This window comes from Argopecten irradians, chromosome 2 (genome assembly GCF_041381155.1).
Source record: "Argopecten irradians isolate NY chromosome 2, Ai_NY, whole genome shotgun sequence".
NCBI classification, from domain to species: domain Eukaryota; kingdom Metazoa; phylum Mollusca; class Bivalvia; order Pectinida; family Pectinidae; genus Argopecten; species Argopecten irradians.
In genome coordinates this window covers 61,480,357-61,504,107 of record NC_091135.1, presented here as the reverse complement: position 1 = coordinate 61,504,107, position 23,751 = coordinate 61,480,357, and the positions used below count along the sequence as shown (strand labels likewise).

The 23,751-nt window shown below is 36.7% G+C and overlaps 1 protein-coding gene and 1 long non-coding RNA gene across 2 annotated transcripts in view; one reads left to right on the top strand and one right to left on the bottom strand.

Moving 5' to 3' along the window:
• Positions 1 to 18,332, top strand: part of LOC138316160 (protein shisa-5-like) — a 52,606-nt gene extending 34,274 nt beyond the window's left edge. The window contains exon 5 of the mRNA XM_069257709.1: positions 13,505 to 18,332. Within this exon, the coding sequence (XP_069113810.1) occupies positions 13,505 to 13,534 (30 nt within the window). The 3' untranslated portion in view covers positions 13,535 to 18,332. The remainder of the gene's footprint in view (positions 1 to 13,504) is intronic.
• Positions 18,333 to 21,405: 3,073 nt separating this feature from the next.
• Positions 21,406 to 23,557, bottom strand: LOC138316163 (uncharacterized). Its single transcript, XR_011207599.1, has 2 exons — positions 23,409 to 23,557; positions 21,406 to 21,643 (listed from the first exon to the last, which is right to left on the bottom strand). It is a non-coding gene; the product is annotated as an uncharacterized lncRNA (long non-coding RNA).
• Between the last annotated feature and the right edge of the window lie 194 nt (positions 23,558 to 23,751).

The window sequence follows — 23,751 nt, the reverse complement described above, 5'->3', positions numbered from 1 at the left end:
TTAACCTCTCTGTACCAGAAATCTGCCGCACCACTTTACAACAACTAATATCCTATTTAACCTCTCTGTACCAGCAAATCTGCCGCACCACTTTACAACAACTAATATCCTATTTAACCTCTCTGTACCAGAAATCTGCCGCACCACTTTACAAGAACTAATATCCTATTTAACCTCTCTGTACCAGAAATCTGCCGCACCACTTTACAACAACTAATATCCTATTTAACCTCTCTGTACCAGAAATCTGCCGCACCACTTTACAACAACTAATATCCTATTTAACCTCTCTGTACCAGAAATCTGCCGCACCAATTTACAACAACTAATATCCTATTTAACCTCTCTGTACCAGAAATCTGCCGCACCACTTTACAACAACTAATATCCTATTTAACCTCTCTGTACCAGCAATCTGCCGCACCACTTTACAACAACTAATATCCTATTTAACCTCTCTGTACCAAAAATCTGCCCACCACTTTTTCAACAACTAATATCCTATTTAACCTCTCTGTACCAGAAATCTGCCGCACCACTTTACAAACAACTAATATCCTATTTAACCTCTCTGTACCAGAAATCTGCCGCACCACTTTACAAGAACTAATATCCTATTTAAACCTCTCTGTACCAGCAAATCTGCCGCACCACTTTACAACAACTAATATCTTATTTAACCTCTCTGTACCAGAAATCTGCCCACCACTTTACAACAAACTAATATCCTATTTAACCTCTCTGTACCAGCAATCTGCCGCACCACTTTACAACAACTAAATATCTATATTTAACCTCTCTGTACCAGAAAAATCTGCCCACCACTTTACAACAACTAATATCTTATTTAACCTCTCTGTACCAGAAATCTGCCGCACCACTTTACAACAACTAAAATCCTATCTTAACCTCTCTGTACCATAAATCTGCCGCACCACTTTACAAGAACTAATATCCTATTTAACCTCTCTGTACCAGAAATCTGCCGCACCACTTTACAATACAACTAATATCCTATTTAACCTCTCTGTACCAGAAATCTGCCGCACCACTTTACAACAACTAATATCCTATTTAACCTCTCTGTACCAGAAATCTGCCGCACCACTTTACAACAACTAATATCCTATTTAACCTCTCTGTACCAGAAAATCTGCCCACCACTTTACAACAACTAATATCCTATTTAACCTCTCTGTACCAGAAATCTGCCGCATCCACTTTACAACAACTAATATCCTATTTAACCTCTCTGTACCAAAATCTGCCGCACCACTTTACAACAACTAATATCCTTATTTAACCTCTCTGTACCAGAAATCTGCCGCACCACTTTACAACAACTAATATCTTATTTAACCTCTCTGTACCAGCAATCTGCCGCACCACTTTACAACAACTAATATCCTATTTAACCTCTCTGTACCAGAAATCTGCCGCATCACTTTACAACAACTAATATCTTATTTAACCTCTCTGTACCAGCAATCTGCCCCACCACTTCACAACAACTAATATCCTATTTAACCTCTCTGTACCAGAAATCTGCCCACCACTTTACAACAACTAATATCCTAATTTAACCTCTCTGTACCAGAAATCTGCCGCACCACTTGACAAGAACTGATATCCTATTTAACCTCTCTGTACCAGAAATCTGCCGCACCACTTTTACAACAACTAATATCCTATTTTAACCTCTCTGTACCAGAAAATCTGCCGCACCAACAACTTTACAACAACTAATATCCTATTTAACCTCTCTGTACCAGAAATCTGCCGCACCACTTTACAAGAACTGATATCCTATTTAACCTCTCTGTACCATCAATCTGCCGCACCACTTTACAAACAACTAATATCCTATTTAACCTCTCTGTACCAGAAATCTGCCCACCACTTTACAAGAACTGATATCCTATTTAACCTCTCTGTACCATCAATCTGCCGCACCACTTTACAACAACTTAATATCCTATTTAACCTCTCTGTACCAGAAATCTGCCGACTCCACTTTACAAGAACTAATATCCTATTTAACCTCTCTGTACCAGAAATCTGCCCCACCACTTTACAACAACTAATATCCTATTTAACCTCTCTGTACCAGAAATCTGCCGCACCACTTTACAACAACTAATATCCTATTTAACCTCTCTGTACCAGCAATCTGCCCCACTACTTTACAACAACTAATATCCTATTTAACCTCTCTGTACCAGAAATCTGCCGCACCACTTTACAACAACTAATATCCTATTTAACCTCTCTGTACCAGAAATCTGCCGCACCACTTTTACAACAACTAATATCCTATTTAACCTCTCTGTACCAGAAATCTGCTGCCACACACTTTACAACAAACTAATATCCTATTTAACCTCTCTGTACCAGAAATCTGCCGCACCACTTTACAACAACTAATATCCTATTTAACCTCTCTGTACCAGAAATCTGCCGCACCACTTTACAACAACTAATATCCCTATTTAACCTCTCTGTACACAGAAATCTGCCGCACCACTTTACAACAACTAATATCCTATTTAACCTCTCTGTACCAGAAATCTGCCGCACCACTTTACAAGAACTAATATCCTATTTAACCTCTCTGTACCAGAAATCTGCCGCACCACTTTACAACAACTAATATCCTATTTAACCTCTCTGTACCAGAAATCTGCCGCACCACTTTACAACAACTAATATCCTATTTAACCTCTCTGTACCAGAAATCTGCCGCACCACTTTACAACAACTAATATCCTATTTAACCTCTCTGTACCAGAAATCTGCCGCACCACTTACAACAACTAATATCTATTTAACCTCTCTGTACCAGCAATCTGCCGCCACCACTTTACAACAACTAATATCCTATTTAACCTCTCTGTACCAGAAATCTGCCGCACCACTTTACAACAACTAATATCCTATTTAACCTCTCTGTACCAGAAATCTGCCGCACCACTTTACAACAACTAATATCCTATTTAACCTCTCTGTACCAGAAATCTGCCGCACCACTTTACAACAACTAAATATCCTATTTAACCTCTCTGTACCAGAAATCTGCCGCACCACTTTACAACAACTAATATCCTATTTAACCTCTCTGTACCAGAAATCTGCCCACCACTTTACAACAACTAATATCCTATTTAACCTCTCTGTACCAGAAATCTGCCGCACCACTTTACAACAACTAATATCCTATTTAACCTCTCTGTACCAGAAATCTGCCGCACCACTTTACAACAACTAATATCTATTTAACCTCTCTGTACCAGAAATCTGCCGCACCACTTTACAACAACTAATATCCTATTTAACCTCTCTGTACCAGAAATCTGCCCCACCACTTTTACAACAACTAATATCTTATTTAACCTCTCTGTACCAGAAATCTGCCGCACCACTTTACAACAACTAATATCCTATTTAACCTCTCTGTACCAGAAATCTGCCGCACCACTTTACAACAACTAATTATCCTATTTAACCTCTCTGTACCAGAAATCTGCCGCACCACTTTACAAGAACTAATTATCCTATTTAACCTCTCCTGTACCATCAATCTGCCGCACCACTTACAACAACTAATATCCTATTTAACCTCTCTGTACCAGAAATCTCTCCGCACCACTTTACAACAACTAATATCCTATTTAACCTCTCTGTACCAGAAATCTGCCGCACCACTTTACAACAACTAATATTCCTATTTAACCTCTCTGTACCAGAAATCTGCCGCACCACTTTACAAGACAACTAATATCCTTATTTAACCTCTCTGTACCAGAAATCTGCCGCACCACTTTACAACAACTAATATCCCTATTTAACCTCTCTGTACCAGCAATCTGCCCCACCACTTCTACAACAACTAATATCCTTATTTAACCTCTCTGTACCAGAAATCTGCCGCACCACTTTACAACAACTAATATCCTATTATTTAACCTCTCAGAAATCTGCCCACCCACTTACAAGAACCTAATATTCATTTAACCTCTCTGTACCAAAATCTGCCCCACCACTTTACAACAACTAATATCCTATTTAACCTCTCTGTACCAGAAATCTGCCGCACCACTTTACAAGAACTAATATCCTATTTAACCTCTCTGTACCAGAAATCTGCCGCACCACTTTACAACAACTAATATCCTATTTAACCTCTCTGTACCAGAAATCTGCCGCACCACTTTACAACAACTAATATCCTATTTAACCTCTCTGTACCAGAAATCTGCCGCACCACTTTACAACAACTAATATCCTATTTAACCTCTCTGTACCAGCAATCTGCCGCACCACTTTTACAACACAACTAATATCCTATTTTTTAACCTCTCTGTACCTAGAAATCTGCCGCACCACTTTACAACAACTAATATCCTATTTAACCTCTCTGTACCAGAAATCTGCCGCACCACTTTACAACAACTAATATCTATCCTATTTAACCTCTCTGTACCAGAAATCTGCCGCACCACTTTACAACAACTAATATCCTATTTAACCTCTCTGTACCAGAAATCTGCCCACCACTTTACAACAACTAATATCCTATTTAACCTCTCTGTACCAGAAATCTGCCGCACCACTTTACAACAACTAATATCCTATTTAACCTCTCTGTACCAGAAATCTGCCGCACCACTCTTTACAACAACTAATATCCTATTTAACCTCTCTGTACCAGAAATCTGCCCCACCACTTTACAACAACTAATATCCTTATTTAAACCTCTCTGTACCAGAAATCTGCCGCACCACTTTTACAACAACTAATATCCTATTTTAACCTCTCTGTACCAGCAATCTGCCCGCACCACTTCACAACAACTAATATCCTATATTAACCTCTCTGTACCAGAAATCTGCCGCCACCACTTTACAACAACTAATATCCTATTTAACCTCTCTGTACCAGAAATCTGCCGCACCACTTTTACAACAACTTTTATCCTATTTAACCTCTCTGTACCAGAAATCTGCCGCACCACTTTACAACAACTGATATCCTATTTAACCTCTCTGTACCATCAATCTGCCGCACCACTTTACAACAACTAATATCCTATTTAACCTCTCTGTACCAGAAATCTGCCGCCACCACTTTACAACAACTAATATCCTATTTAACCTCTCTGTACCAGAAATCTGCCGCACCCACTTTACAACAACTAATATCCTATTTAACCTCTCTGTACCAGAAATCTGCCGCCACCACTTTACAACAACTAATATCCTATTTAACCTCTCTGTACCAGAAATCTGCCGCACCACTTTACAACAACTAATATCCTATTTAACCTCTCTGTAACCAGAAATCTGCCGCACCACTTTACAACAACTAATATCCTTATTTAACCTTCTCTGTACCAGAAATCTGCCGCACCACTTTACAACAACTAATATCCTATTTAACCTCTCTGTACCAGAAATCTGCCGCACCACTTTACAACAACTTAATATCCTATTTAACCTCTCTGTACCAGAAATCTGCCGCACCACCACTTTACAACAACTAATATCCTATTTAACCTCTCTGTACAGAAATCTGCCGCACCACTTTACAACAACTAATATCCTATTTAACCTCTCTGTACCAGAAATCTGCCGCACCACTTTACAACAACTAATATCCTATTTAACCTCTCTGTACCAGAAATCTGCCGCACCACTTTACAACAACTAATATCCTATTTAACCTCTCTGTACCAGAAATCTGCCCACCACTTTACAACAACTAATATCCTATTTAACCTCTCTGTACCAGCAATCTGCCCACCACTTTACAACAACTAATATCCTATTTAACCTCTCTGTACCAGAAATCTGCCGCACCACTTTACAAGAACTAATATCCTATTTAACCTCTCTGTACCAGAAATCTGCCGCACCACTTTACAACAACTAATATCCTATTTAACCTCTCTGTACCAGAAATCTGCCGCACCACTTTACAACAACTAATATCTTATTTAACCTCTCTGTACCAGAAATCTGCCGCACCACTTTACAAGAACTAATATCCTATTTAACCTCTCTGTACCAGAAATCTGCCGCACCACTTTACAACAACTAATATCTTATTTAACCTCTCTGTACCAGAAATCTGCCCACCACTTTACAACAACTAATATCCTATTTAACCTCTCTGTACCAGAAATCTGCCGCACCACTTTACAACAACTAATATCTTATTTAACCTCTCTGTACCAGAAATCTGCCGCACCACTTTACAACAACTAATATCCTATTTAACCTCTCTGTACCAGAAATCTGCCCACCACTTTTACAAGAACTAATATCACTAATTTAACCTCTCTGTACCAGAAATCTGCCGCACCACTTTACAACAACTAATATCCTATTTAACCTCTCTGTACCAGAAATCTGCCGCACCACTTTACAAGAACAAATATCCTATTTAACCTAACTGTACCAGAAATCTGCCGCAACACTTTACAACATACTAATATCTTATTTAACCTCTCTGTACCAGAAATCTGCCGCACCACTTTACAACAACTAATATCCTATTTAACCTCTCTGTAACAGAAATCTGCCGCACCACTTTACAACAACTAATATCCTATTTAACCTCTCTGTACCAGAAATCTGCCGCACCACTTTACAACAACTAATATCTTATTTAACCTCTCTGTACCAGAAATCTGCCGCACCACTTTACAACAACTAATATCCTATTTAAACCTCTCTGTACCAGAAATCTGCCGCACCACTTTACAACAACTAATATCCTATTTAACCTCTCTGTACCAGAAATCTGCCCGCACCACTTTACAACAAACTAATATCCTATTTAACCTCTCTGTACCAGAAATCTGCCCCACCACTTTACAACAACTAATATCTTATTTAACCTCTCTGTACAAGCAATCTGCCCGCACCACTTTACAAACAACTAATATCCTATTTAACCTCTCTGTACCAGAAATCTGCCGCACCACTTTACAACAACTAATATCCTATTTAACCTCTCTGTACCAGCAATCTGCCGCACCACTTTACAACAACTAATATCTTATTTAACCTCTCTGTACCAGAAATCTGCCGCACCACTTTACAACAACTAATTCCTTATTTTAACCTCTCTGTACCAGAAATCTGCCGCACCACTTTACAACAACTAATATCCTATTTAACCTCTCTGTACCAGAAATCTGCCGCACCACTTTACAACAACTAATATCTTATTTAACCTCTCTGTACCAGAAATCTGCCGCACCACTTTACAACAACTAATATCCTATTTAACCTCTCTGTACCAGAAATCTGCCGCACCACTTTACAACAACTAATATCCTATTTAACCTCTCTGTACCAGAAATCTGCCCACCACTTTACAACAACTAATATCCTTTATTTAACCTCTCTGTACCAGAAATCTGCCGCACCACTTTTACAACAACTAATATCCTATTTAACCTCTCTGTACCAGCAATCTGCCGCACCACTTTACAACAACTAATATCCTTATTTAACCTCTCTGTACCCAGAAATCTGCCGCACCACTTTACAACAACTAATATCTTATTTAACCTCTCTGTACCAGAAATCTGCCGCACCACTTTACAACAACTAATATCCTATTTAACCTCTCTGTACCCAGAAATCTGCCGCACCACTTTACAACAACTAATATCCTATTTAACCTCTCTGTACCAGAAATCTGCCGCACCACTTTACAACAATCTAATATCCTATTTAACCTCTCTGTACCAGAAATCTGCCGCACCACTTTACAACAACTAATATCCTATTTAACCTCTCTGTACCAGAAATCTGCCGCACCACTTTACAACAACTAATATCTTATTTAACCTCTCTGTACCAGAAATCTGCCGCACCACTTTACAACAACTAATATCCTATTTAACCTCTCTGTACCAGAAATCTGCCGCACCACTTTACAACAACTAATATCCTATTTAAACCTCTCTGTACCAGAAATCTGCCGCACCACTTTACAACAACTAATATCCTATTTAACCTCTCTGTACCAGCAATCTGCCGCACCACTTTACAACAACTAATATCTTATTTAACCTCTCTGTACCAGAAATCTGCCGCACCACTTTACAACAACTAATATCCTATTTAACCTCTCTGTACCAGAAATCTGCCGCACCACTTTACAACAACTAATATCTTATTTAACCTCTCTGTACCAGCAATCTGCCCGCACCACTTTACAACAACTAATATCCTATTTAACCTCTCTGTACCAGAAATCTGCCGCACCACTTTACAAGAACTAATATCCTATTTAACCTCTCTGTACCAGAAATCTGCCGCACCACTTTACAAGAACTATTATATCTTATTTAACCTCTCTGTACCAGAAATCTGCCGCACCACTTTACAAGAACTAATATCCTATTTAACCTCTCTGTACCAGAAATCTGCCCCACCACTTTACAACAACTAATATCTTATTTAACCTCTCTGTACCAGAAATCTGCCGCACCCACTTTACAAGAACTAATATCCTATTTAACCTCTCTGTACCAGAAATCTGCCGCACCACTTTACAACAACTAATATCCTATTTAACCTCTCTGTACCAGAAATCTGCCGCACCACTTTACAAGAACTAATATCCTATTTAACCTCTCTGTACCAGAAATCTGCCGCACCACTTTACAACAACTAATATCCTATTTAACCTCTCTGTACCAGAAATCTGCCGCACCACTTTACAACAACTAATATCCTATTTAACCTCTCTGTACCAGAAATCTGCCGCACCACTTCTTTACAACAACTAATATCCTATTTAACCTCTCTGTACCAGAAATCTGCCGCACCACTTTACAACAACTAATATCTTATTTAACCTCTCTGTACCAGAAATCTGCCGCACCTCTTTACAACAACTAATATCCTATTTAACCTCTCTGTACCAGAAATCTGCCGCACCACTTTACAACAACTAATATCCTATTTAACCTCTCTGTACCAGAAATCTGCCGCACCACTTTACAACAACTAATATCCTTATTTAACCTCTCTGTACCAGAAATCTGCCGCACCACTTTACAACAACTAATATCCTATTTAACCTCTCTGTACCAGAAATCTGCCGCACCACTTTACAAGAACTGATATCCTATTTAACCTCTCTGTACCAGAAATCTGCCCCACCACTTTACAACAACTAATATCCTATTTAACCTCTCTGTACCAGCAATTCTGCCCCACCACTTTACAACAACTAATATCCTTATTTAACCTCTCTGTACCAGAAATCTGCCGCACCACTTTACAACAACTAATATCCTATTTAACCTCTCTGTACCAGAAATCTGCCGCACCACTTTACAATGAACTAATATCCTATTTAACCTCTCTGTACCAGAAATCTGCCGCACCACTTTACAAGAACTGATATCCTATTTAACCTCTCTGTACCAGAAATCTGCCGCACCACTTTACAACAACTAATATCCTATTTAACCTCTCTGTACCAGAAATCTGCCGCACCACTTTACAAGAACTAATATCCTATTTAACCTCTCTGTACCAAATCTGCCGCACCACTTTACAACAACTAATATCCTTATTTAACCTCTCTGTACCAGAAATCTGCCGCACCACTTTACAACAACTAATATCCTATTTAACCTCTCTCTGTACCAGCAAATCTGCCCCACCACTTTACAACAACTAATATCCTTATTTAACCTCTCTGTACCAGAAATCTGCCCACCACTTTACAAGAACTAATATCCTATTTAACCTCTCTGTACCAGAAATCTGCCCCACCACTTTACAACAACTAATATCCTATTTAACCTCTCTGTACCAGAAATCTGCCGCACCACTTTACAACAACTAATATCCTATTTAACCTCTCTGTACCAGAAATCTGCCGCACCACTTTACAAGAACTAATATCCTATTTAACCTCTCTGTACCATCAATCTGCCGCACCACTTTACAACAACTAATATCCTATTTAACCTCTCTGTACCAGAAATCTGCCGCACCACTTTACAAGAACTAATATCCTATTTAACCTCTCTGTACCAGAAATCTGCCGCACCACTTTACAACAACTAATATCCTATTTTAACCTCTCTGTACCAGCAATCTGCCGCAACTATTACCTCTTTACACACTTACAACAATATCCTATTTAACCTCTCTGTACCAGAAATCTGCCGCACCACTTTACAAGAACTAATATCCTTATTTAACCTCTCTGTACCAGAAATCTGCCCGCACCACTTTACAAGAACTAATATCCTATTTAACCTCTCTGTACCAGCAATCTGCCCACCACTTTACAAGAACTAATATCTTATTTAACCTCTCTGTACCAGAAATCTGCCCACCACTTTACAAGAACTAATATCCTATTTAACCTCTCTGTACCAGAAATCTGCCGCACCACTTTACAAGAACTAATATCCTATTTAACCTCTCTGTACCAGAAATCTGCCGCACCACTTTACAAGAACTAATATCCTATTTAACCTCTCTGTACCAGAAATCTGCCGCACCACTTTACAAGAACTAATATCCTATTTAACCTCTCTGTACCAGAAATCTGCCGCACCACACTTTACAAGAACTAATATCCTATTTTAACCTCTCTGTACCAGAAATCTGCCGCACCACTTTACAACAACATAATATCTTATATAACCTCTCTGTACCAGAAATCTGCCGCACCTCTTTACAAGAACTAATATCCTATTTAACCTCTCTGTACCAGAAATCTGCCGCACCACTTTACAACAACTAATATCTTATTTAACCTCTCTGTACCAGCAATCTGCCCCACCACTTTACAACAACTAATATCCTTATTTAACCTCTCTGTACCAGAAATCTGCCGCACCACTTTACAACAAACTAATATCCTATTTAACCTCTCTGTACCAGAAATCTGCCGCACCACTTTACAACAACTAATATCTTATTTAACCTCTCTGTACCAGAAATCTGCCGCACCACTTTACAACAACTAATATCCTATTTAACCTCTCTGTACCAGAAATCTGCCGCACCACTTTACAACAACTAATATCTTATTTAACCTCTCTGTACCAGAAATCTGCCGCACCACTTTACAAGAACTAATATCCTATTTAACCTCTCTGTACCAGAAATCTGCCGCACCACTTTACAACAACTAATATCCTATTTAACCTCTCTGTACCAGAAATCTGCCGCACCACTTTACAAGAACTAATATCCTTATTTAACCTCTCTGTACCAGAAATCTGCCGCACCACTTTACAACAACTAATATCCTATTTAACCTCTCTGTACCAGAAATCTGCCGCACCACTTTACAACAACTAATATCTATTTAACCTCTCTGTACCAGAAATCTGCCGCACCACTTTACAACAACTAATATCCTATTTAACCTCTCTGTACCAGAAATCTGCCGCACCACTTTACAACAACTAATATCCTATTTAACCTCTCTGTACCAGAAATCTGCCCACACCACTTTACAACAACTAATATCCTATTTAACCTCTCTGTACCAGAAATCTGCCGCACCACTTTACAACAACTAATATCCTATTTAACCTCTCTGTACCAGAAATCTGCCGCACCACTTTACAACAACTAATATCCTATTTAACCTCTCTGTACCAGAAATCTGCCGCACCACTTTACAACAACTAATATCCTATTTAACCTCTCTGTACCAGAAATCTGCCGCACCACTTTACAACAACAATATCCTATTTAACTTCTCTGTACCAGAAATCTGCCCACCACTTTACAACAACTAATATCTTATTTAACCTCTCTGTACCAGAAATCTGCCCACCCTCTTTACAAGAACTGATATCCTATTTAACCTCTCCGTACCATCAATCTGCCGCACCACTTTACAACAACTAATATCCTATTTAACCTCGCTGTACCAGAAATCTGTCCACCACTCTTTACAAGAACTGATATCCTATTTAACCTCTCTGTACCAGCAATCTGCCCCACCACTTTACAACAACTAATATCCGATTTAACCTCTCTGTACCAGAAATCTGCCGCACCACTTTACAAGAACTAATATCCTATTTAACCTCTCTGTACCAGAAATCTGCCGCACCACTTTACAACAACTAATATCTTATTTAACCTCTCTGTACCAGAAATCTGCCGCACCTTTTTACAAGAACTGATATCCTATTTAACCTCTCTGTACCATCAATCTACCCCACCACTTTACAACAACTAATATCCTATTTAACCTCTCTGTACCAGAAATCTGCCCACCACTTTACAACAACTAATATCCTATTTAACCTCTCTGTACCAGAAATCTGCCGCATCACTTTACAACAACTACTATCCTATTTAACCTCTCTGTACCAGAAATCTGCCGCACCACTTTATAAGAACTAATATCCTATTTAACCTCTCTGTACCAGAAATCTGCCCCACCAGTTTACAACAACTAATATCCTATTTAACCTCTCTGTACCAGAAATCTGCCGCACCACTTTACAACAACTAATATCCTATTTAACCTCTCTGTACCAGCAATCTGCCGCACCACTTTACAACAACTAATATCCTATTTAACCTCTCTGTACCAGAAATCTGCCCACCACTTTACAAAAACTGATATCCTATTTAACCTCTCTGTACCAGAAATCTGCCGCACCACTTTACAAGAACTGATATCCTATTTAACCTCTCTGTACCATCAATCTGCCGCACCACTTTACAACAACTAATATCCTATTTAACCACTCTGTACCAGAAATCTGCCCACCACTTTACAAGAACTGATATCCTATTTAACCTCTCTGTACCAGAAATCTGCCGCACCACTTTACAAGAACTGATATCCTATTTAACCTCTCTGTACCATCAATCTGCCGCACCATTTTACAACAACTAATATCCTATTTAACCTCTCTGTACTAGAAATCTGCCGCACCACTTTATAAGAACTAATATCCTATTTAACCTCTCTGTACCAGAAATCTGCCGCACCACTTTACAACAACTGATATCCTATTTAACCTCTCTTTACCATCAATCTGCCGCACCACTTTATAAGAACTAATATCCTATTTAAACTCTCTGTAACAGCAATCTGCCCCACCACTTTACAACAACTAATATCCTATTTAACCTCTCTGTACCAGAAATCTGCCCGCCACTTTACAACAACTAATATCCTATTTAACCTCTCTGTACCAGAAATCTTGCCGCCGCACCACTTTACAAGAACTAATATCCTATTTAACCTCTCTGTACCATCAATCTGCCGCACCACTTTACAACAACTAATATCCTATTTAACCTCTCTGTACCAGAAATCTGCCCACCACTTTACAACAACTAATATCCTATTTAACCTCTCTGTACCAGAAATCTGCCGCACCACTTTACAACAACTAATATCCTATCTAACCTCTCTGTACCAGAAATCTGCCGCACCACTTTACAACAACTAATATACTATTTAACTTTTCTGTACCAGAAATCTGCCCCACCACTTTACCAACAATAAGATGGTGCCACATGTGGAGCAAGACAGACGTTACACGTGAGGACCCCGCCGTTGGACCAGTGGAGAATTAGACAAGAAGATGTAAATAGAAATATTATGCAAATGTCTTTCTGACTGGGTTATTTTTATAATTTTGTGATGTATTTGTATTCGATTATGACTTGATTCGAGATTTTTTTATCAAAATACGCAATAGATACATTACGTCCAATGTAATGAATGTGTTTGACTTTAAGTAAAAAATGGTATGTGATTTTCAAAACGCTTACAAACTATTTAAAATGCTTACATTTTGATTATCATAGAATTACATATCAAAACATTATTCATTACTATGGAATTTTTAAATGTGTCTCGTATTTTATCATAGCTTATGTTTGCAAACACTGGGCATTCTGTGTTTGCTTATCACATAATTATCTGCCCTTGCTGGTAGATATTATACAATTATCGACCTATTTTCAGGTGGATACGGTGAGTTATCAACCCGAGTAAGTGATATATCCCGAGGCCGGAGGCCGAGGGTTATATCATTTTCGAGGGTTGATAACTCACCGTATCCACCTGAAAATAGGTCGATAACTGTTCTATTATATGAAACTTACATGATATTAACCCGGCTCTTCAAAAAGACTTTAAAATCTACAAAAAAACAAAATGATATTTGCAAACTTTCTGTTTACAAAAGCAATTACATGTAGTATATGGTAAATATCCAAATGCTTCTTGCTAACGGTTTAGACTGGTAGAACTGGAATATTGTATCAACTGCAGCCCGTCTGGCATTCTTGAACGTTTACCATAAATTGAAGTTTGCAGTTGTCACCGTTGATCGCAGTAAACTTGCTGCCTTCCGCCATATATGTTGCCGATTATAATATTGACGTCACAATAGATTATCCCGACGTCATTGAATGAGGGAAACTCCTGTTACGCTATATTTGGGTACGACTTGACGTCAAAAGTGATTATGACGTCACATTTCAAAGGAGTTTTCCTCGATCTATTTTTGACACAGGTTACTGGACTCGCCAGAGGTATCTGGACTGAGTCCAGTAACCTCGCGTGCTTTTTGCCGCCGATTTCGGGGTTGATATCGCAGTTGATGAATACTTCTGAGAAACGTATTGACCAATCAAAATACAGCAAAAGCACCAGTCATGTAATAATTATTATGACGTCATTATATTGCCAGCGCAACGTCTTACATTCAGAGAAAGCCACCTGAGGTAACTCTGTAATATGCAAAAACAGAATATGTTTCAAAGAATAAGTACATGTATGTAGATATTCATTATATTGACAATGTGTTCAATTTCTTTCTGTCAAAGTTAACGTTTTTATTTAGCGATTTGTCATTATTTAAGAATTGATATCACTATTTTATTTTTAAATTTAATGGCGATATGACCTGGAGAAATTAAAAATCAGTGACACCAATTCTTAAATTCGTATAATTAATTTTTCAGGCTACTCAACAACATGAAATACCTTTTAATGTCGTTTTTAAGGTATGAAAAGTAATCGTCGAAACAGCATAAAAAACAACAACAACAAAAAACAAAACAAAAAAATGCACATATAATTACATTTATGGGGCACCTTTGTACTATTTTCTCCGCTTTTTTGATACCAAGAATTAGAATTATGGATATCAAGAATTTTTTGTTATTTTTTGGACATTAAAGTGAATAGTCGGGCAAAGAAAACCAGTCCAAAAAGCGTTCATTGACCTTCCAAAAGTCCTCGTATATCCAAACGACGGTCAAGTTTTGCTTACGTTGCCCAGTTCTTACCATTGAAATAATGGAAAAGTTCTAAAAACAACTCTTTGAAAGCGAGACTCCGTGGAAATGTAACCACGGACATAGCTAGCCGGGAGGACGTTTTAGGATTCCTACAATTAAAATTAATTTCTTCGCATGCAGAGAGACGTTAACGAGAGATTTTATTTTTTTATTTCGTAAGAAATTATACTGGATACATTCACACCATTTTTACCAACTTTAGCCTTCCTTGCCCGACTATTCACTTTAAGAATTATATTTTTGGATATTAAAAGTAAGAAATTGAATTCTTCTTTGACAAAATAAAAAAATTCTCCCTTGTATAACCAATGTTGAAACGATAATTTTGGATACAAGAATTCTATTTCTTGATATCCAAAATTGAAAACTATTTATTGATATCCAAAATTCGAATTATTGATATCCAAAAAAAATGTATTTCTTGATATCAAAAATTCGAATTATTGATATAAAAAAATTGGCAACCATTTCTTGATGTATCAAGAAATGGTTGCCAATTTTTTTATATCAATAATTCGAATTCTTGATATCAAGAATTCATTTTTGGATATCAAGCATTCGAATTATTAATATCCAAAAATGAATTCTGGATATCATGAATTCGAATTATTGATATCAATAAATCATTTAGAATATTGGATATCGAAAAATTGAATTTTTGGTATCAAAAATCGTATTCTTGCAATCTGATTAAAATACAGATCCTTATAAACACTCCGTTCTATATAGGATCTGACAATATCCCATATGGGGTCACGTTCAGATGACCTTTTACCACGTGTACTCCAGATCAAATGCATTTTCTACACATTTCTACGTCAATTGATAACGCTATTTCGTCCCAGTAAGCCTATACATTTAGCATTGTCAAGATTCTGGCAGTGCCAATTTGATTGGCCATTTCAAACGTGACCCCTAATGCGATGTTCTCAGATCCTCTTATCCAACGTAGTGATAATAAGGATCTGTATTTTAATCAGATTGCGTATTCTTGATATCTAAAATCGTATTCTGGAAATCCAAAATTGTATTTTTGATATCTAAAAAATTTTTTTTAGATATCAATAAATGGTTTTTGAAAGCAAGAATTCATTTTTGGATATCAATAATTGATTTTTAGATATCAAGAATTCGAATTGTGGATATCCAAAAACGGAGAAAATAGTACAACGGCGCCCCGTATACATTCTACTATCTATCTAGAACAACGGAAACTGTCAAATAAGGAATGCTTTGCTTCAAGACACATCAACCAGCTTTTATAAACTAGGATATGGATCGATATGGAATGTTCCATGATAATACAATTATATCAATACCTGTCACGTTTGTATATATAAACTAGAATATGGAGCGATATGGAATGTTCCATGATAATACAATTATATCAATACCTGTCATGTTTGTATTTATAAACTATAGGATATGGAGCGATATGGAATGTTCCATGATAATACAATTATATCAATTCCTGTCATGTTTGTATATATAAACAATGATATGGAGCGATATGGAATGTTCCATGATAATACAATTATATCAATACCTGTCACGTTTGTATATATAAACTAGAATATGGTGCGATATGGAATGTTCCATGATAATACAATTATATCAATACCTGTCACGTTTGTATACATAAAGTATAGGATATGGAGCGATATGGAATGTTCCATGATAATACAATTATATCAATACCTGTCATGTTATTATTAATAAACTATAGGATATGGAGCGATATGGAATGTTCCATGATAATACAATTATATCAATTTCTGTCATGTTTGTATATATAAACTAGGATATGGAGCGATATGGAATGTTCCATGATAATACAATTATATCAATACCTGTCATGTTTGTATATATAAACTATAGGATATGGAGTGATATGGAATGTTCCATGATAATACAATTATATCAAGACCTGTCATGTTTGTATGTATAAACTATGATATGGAGCGATATGGAATGTTCCATGATAATACAATTATATCAATACCTGTCACGTTTGTATATATAAACTAGAATATGGTGCGATATGGAATGTTCCATGATAATACAATTATATCAAGACCTGTCATGTTTGTATGTATAAACTATGATATGGAGCGATATGGAATGTTCCATGATAATACAATTATATCAAGACCTGTCATGTTTGTATGTATAAACTATGATATGGAGCGATATGGAATGTTCCATGATAATACAATTATATCAATACCTGTCACGTTTGTATGTATAAACTATAGGATATGGAGCGATATGGAATGTTCCATGATAATACAATTATATCAATACCTGTCACGTTTGTATGTATAAACTATGATATTGAGCGATATGGAATGTTCCATGATAATACAATTATATCAATACCTGTCACGTTTGTATGTATAAACTATGATATGGAGCGATATGGAATGTTACATGATAATACAATTATATCAATACCTGTCACGTTTGTATATATAAACTATGATATGGAGCGATATGGAATGTTCCATGATAATACAATTATATCAATACCTGTCACGTTTGTATGTATAAACTATGATATGGAGCGATATGGAATGTTCCATGATAATACAATTATATCAATACCTGTCACGTTTGTATGTATAAACTATGATATGGAGCGATATGGAATGTTCCATGATAATACAATTATATCAATACCTGTCACGTTTGTATGTATAAACTATGATATGGAGCGATATGGAATGTTCCATGATAATACAATTATATCAATACCTGTCACGTTTGTATGTATAAACTATGATATGGAGCGATATGGAATGTTCCATGATAATACAATTATATCAATACCTGTCACGTTTGTATGTATAAACTATGATATGGAGCATATGGAATCTCCTATAGGAGTAACATCTGTGTTGTTGCGTGATAATACACTTATTGTAATACCTATCATGTTTGTATTAATGTCTTTACTTTAAGTCACCGAAATAGATTATTCTGTTTCTGTTTGTATTGTTTTGTTTCTTAATTTGTGCTTAAATTTCTCTTGCTGCCAATCGTCACTGACGGAGTGAAAAAAAGAGAGATAACTCTGATCGCTCAGAATGTTTCCTCTAACGCTTTCCATGTGCCAATCACAGCAATATTATACACAATGTATGTGCGAACAGTTGTTTATCTGATTATTCAAACAGATTTACACAATTAAACTATATCGCATGTCTTATGAAACATTTCATCGAAATCAAATATATCAATTTAATTAAAACAAAGTGGGACTTCCTTAAAGATGATGCTCATCATTTGAACTATAACTAATAATATTGTTTTTATGTGTCTAATTAACGCACAAAAAGATGCATATAAAATGATATATTTTGCTTTTGGTGCATCCTGAATAAGTACTTAATTCTATATAGGGCATAGTGTCGTGGATTTCTTTTTCGGGACACATTAATAACATTTTAAGTCTTAAATCAAAATAATTTAAGCTCAAACTTTTCAATGTTGGTAATGGTAACTTTTGTAACTGAAGACAAAAATACTAAGTCGTCTGCTCCTGTTTTTTATAGTGAAAGAAATAGCATCTTTAAGTTTAAAGGATGCGAGGATCAAAGCAGGAATTAATTATCATTAATAATGATATTGAAATTGATAAATATTTAATACATTGAAATCAGAATTGATGGAAAATAAACTACCGTAGAAACGTATGTCATAATTACCAGTGTGTGTGTGTGTGGGGGGGGGGGGGGGGGGGGGGGGGGGGCAAAGATCCTCAATATTTTGTAAACACCCACCCCCACCCTGCGCCGCACCTACAGGAGGAGATTAATTCAACACACAACCATATATATACTTTATATACCTTTTTCATATATCTTTAAATATAATCCTTGTACACATTTATAGACAGTGGGGTCGCTAAAAGCGCCCGAAAGCGCAAGATTTTGGTGTTCGGGGGGTTCGGGGTCTCCCCCGGGGAAAAAAATACGATTTAGAATGGCTAAGATGAGTTTTACGATGCATTTTGATGAATTTGCGAGCGCCCGAAGGCGCGAGATTTTGGTGTTTGGGGAGTTCGGGGGTCTTCCCCCCCCCCCCCCCCCCCCCCCGATGAAAAAATTACGATTTAGAATGGCTGAGTTTTACGATGTATTTTAATAAAGCGTTCTTACCATGGTAATTTTTCGATTTAAAGTAACCTGCATTTATAAATGATAATTGTGTCGTCATATCATTGTGCAACCCTGCTCGATCTGAACATACCAGCTTCACACTAGCGGCACATTGTTTTGTAACTCAAAATAATAATGAATTAATTGTCTTGCTAAGACATATAAACAAAGTAATCTTTTAAGAGACATTTTTTTGAAATACAAATGTAGTACGTAGAATCCCTTAATGGACATTATTAGTGTAGTTCATGTGTATTGAATTTCTACTATTAAAGGTTTGAACATTATGTGCTTGAACGTTTTAGGAAATGCGCCGCGCAGCGGAAATTTTTATAGAATGAAGTACGAAAAATGTGCAGGAGGACCCTTTTTTCTATCAAATATGCATTTTTAGAACATTTCAGTCGGCGAAAATGTTGGGGGGGGGGGGGGGGGGACATGTTTGCCCCCCTGCCCCTCGCTTCCTACGCCCCTGATTACATCTTTTCAGGAATCATTCAGCCTGTCGCTTTATCCATGTAATCTAGAGCACGATAAGAACATGTTTACTGTTATTCATAAAACATCTTGAATATAACCTATACCTAAGATACTGATTTGGTTTTCAATGCCTATTGAAATACCTTGTTGTTCCATTGTCTCCACCATATGTTCGTTTGACCTAGATTATGACTTGACTCAGATTTGACCGAGATTACGACTTGACACGGATTTTACCTGGATTTGACTGATATTATAACTTTTACCGACTAAACCGAGATTATGACTGTGCCCGGATTGGGCCTAAAATATGACTTTTCCTTATCGACTTGTGCATATGATAACTGTACACGTTTAACTTAAAGGCCCATTACTTTTCCGGAGCAAACCATAAAGGTTTCTTTAAAACATTAATACCATCAGAAAATATATACAGATGGCATAAGATAAGGTTACAACATCAAACATATGCAAGATCTTCACACGGTCTCGAAACAAATTAATTGTTTAACATCGGGACAGACAGTTGTGGTATTTAGATCACATAGGTTAAGTTGCCATGAATACTTCACAAACGACATAGTGTGGGTTGTTGTGTTCCGTACTGGAGATTGATTATGGAGTATATGTAGGTATACGTGATTTACCTGTTAACACACGATTAATAAAGTCTTACGTCATATAAAGTGGACCATCAATCAAAATCGCCTTTACAATATATCCGATACAGGAAGTTACTGTTGTTCTAATTTAATTTAAATTAACATTACAGTATTATTCGTTCAATATATGCATGATAATGACGCCACCTGATAGATTATACAAAGGAGCCTTATTTAATTTATTTTTAATTTCGTCATACGTAGTATATGTTACGAAAGCTGTAGAAGTAAATTACTTATTAATTACCTAGATATAATTTGTAAAAAAAATCGAACAAAAACCTCACGATTAATCATTAATTTACTTTTTACAACAGGTAGCTTTTGTTTATTATCTTAATAATATATATGTGGTTTGATAACACTAATCAGTTCCGGCATTTTAATCCAAACGTCTGTAAAAGCGTGCATTTGAATTAAAACATATGTTGATACCAATATTTCTTCAAAACTTCTATCACCCGTGTCGTCCATACATGATACTTATTATCCTATAGAAGGTATACTAAAATGAACCGTATAGCCTAGTTTACTATACTTCCCAGAACATTGTTTGCCACAAAATACAAGCAAAGGTATCAAACCAGTTTTGACGAAAGATAGCGTTGGTACTGTCGAAGGTATTTGTTTTGAGAACTAAATAAAGTATAGAGAAATAATGTTTATTTTGAAACGAAATGGACATCTAGCACCAAGATCATGAAACAGACAAAATATTGAGGACATTTTGCAAATACACCAAGATATGACAAAGACATCGATTTATTTAAGATAGTTTTATTGTTTTTTGTCATATCTGCGACTATACAAATGAAATTAAGAAATTAGTACAATCGATATTGGGACCCTTGACAGGAAACTGTTGTTATGGCAACCCTGGAAGCCCCGGAAACAGCCATCGACATGGACAGTTGAATTCGGCAACACACCAGCACCAAGGCCACCATATACCTAATCTTCTGTTCGATGGCACCGAAACTCGTCTTCTCACCAATTGCCCTGTGTCAACAGAATATTCCAAATATCTAAGATAGCAAACGACTTAAATAACGACAAAGGTTGCTGGGTTACCTACTATTTGATATGAGAAGCAAAATGTCTTATATTACACATAAAAATTGAATATCGCATATCACATATGAATATAGCATATAGCAATGAAATATGTCTTGTAAAAAGAATTCTAACAGCGCTAGCGCTTCATGTTGAATCGCCTCTGTTCAGTTGGCATTCGTATTGGCCATGAATGCTATCTGAAAGACGTTCAATGCTTATATTTACATTTGGTTACGAAATTATGATGAAATCCCAAGGGATATTGCATCTATAATGGATTAATTCATTCGTTATCGTCAAGGATGGAACAGCCATCTGAACAGCCGTTTTCTGTGATCGTTGGGACGACAGTTGTGACGTTACAATGATAATGACGTCATAATAAGCGATAGGAATTCATAGACAATATGAATGCCAACTGCGCTTGGTAAGGTTACATAGAGGGACTGCAGTGAAAATGTATATATAGCGATATCATACCAAAACAACCATAAACAAAATCCATAACTAATGAGACGTGGTTAAACATAAATAAACACATACAGATGCACACCTGTAGTGTGAAAAAAATCCCGCTTTGTTATATTGTCTCTTACAACAGTTTGAATTTATATTTGTTAATACTTTTTTATTTGTGTTCAGCTAAAAGTGAAGCTTAAATAACCTAAACAAGACCAAATGCAGTCAAATATTTACTTGAACCAATATATGTACTTCTTCATAGGTACATAGAGAATACACACGGTTAGTATCTTACAATACAAGGTTTATTTTGGTGCGAGACTTAGGAAAGCCGAGATGACGAGGCTTTGCCTCGTCATCTCGGCTTTCCGTGTCGAGCACCAAAATAAACCTTGTATTGTAAGATACTAACCGTGTATTCTGTTTATCCTGCAACCATTATGGCATTCAAAACGAAATCAAATTGACAGTTCCATACTTTGTTTCGCTCGAAGCGAGACGATTCTTTGATGCGGAGGTAAAGATTCATTCACTTAACCGAATGAGCGTGCACTCCTTTTTACTGCCGTGAGAAATAAATAAGCGCATTCACAAACAGTCACCGTAATTCTATTCAGTGTGATATATCACTGAAAGGAAATGAAAATACTCAAATAACAATAAATACCCATTAAAGAATTACTTAACAATACATACCTTTGTCATGAGCCAAGAAAAAGACGGCACCGCCATACGAGATTTTCGATATCGTAAAAATGACGTCATTTCGGTGAATGTGACGTCACGTTTGAGCGGGACTGAATGACGTTTCATTCACCGGAAGGTTCAAGTTCTGGGTCAAGTTAGAAAAGTGTCGTCAGATATGGAACAAATTCACGTGATCGATGACGATAAGATATCGTATTGACGGATAAAGCACAAGTTTATCGGCAGTAGTTATCGGTCAGTATGTGGGACAGTTGCAGGATAAAAAGACATAATCAGTCGATCCGGAAGAGTTGGCGAGAAATTCAAGTAAAGTCAATAAATCACAATCAACATGGCAAATTTTGAAGTTCAGCAAATATCTTTATACTGGAGAGTCAATCATTCTGAATATCAACAATATTAAAAACACAAAAATAAAAACAAAACAAAAAACTAACTAAAAACAAAACAAACAAAACAAAAAACGGTCGTCTGTGGTATAACCAATAAATGTCAAATGACTTTTATTTATCCACATCATAGACAAATGCACTCTTACCTTCCATAAGCGTTTGCTGTAGTGTTGGGATGACCAGGACACACACAGTGACCAACAGAAGTAGTCGTTGGGTACATATGACGGCCATATTGACGTCCGTTACTGTACAGCCGACGTTTACTGGTGTACGATTTGAGAAGGAAAACTTATACTCTAGCTAGTGTGGTAATGACATCATGATGATGTATGAGTTCGGGATGATGTAAAGGCAGGTCAGAAATAAAAATACAAAGAAAAATGATTGATGTTTTATGTAAGTACTGTTCACTTCTGTGAGCCATGATAAAGAATTTTGTCGTTTAAATTCGACATATCAATAAACATGTATCTAAACAACAAATGA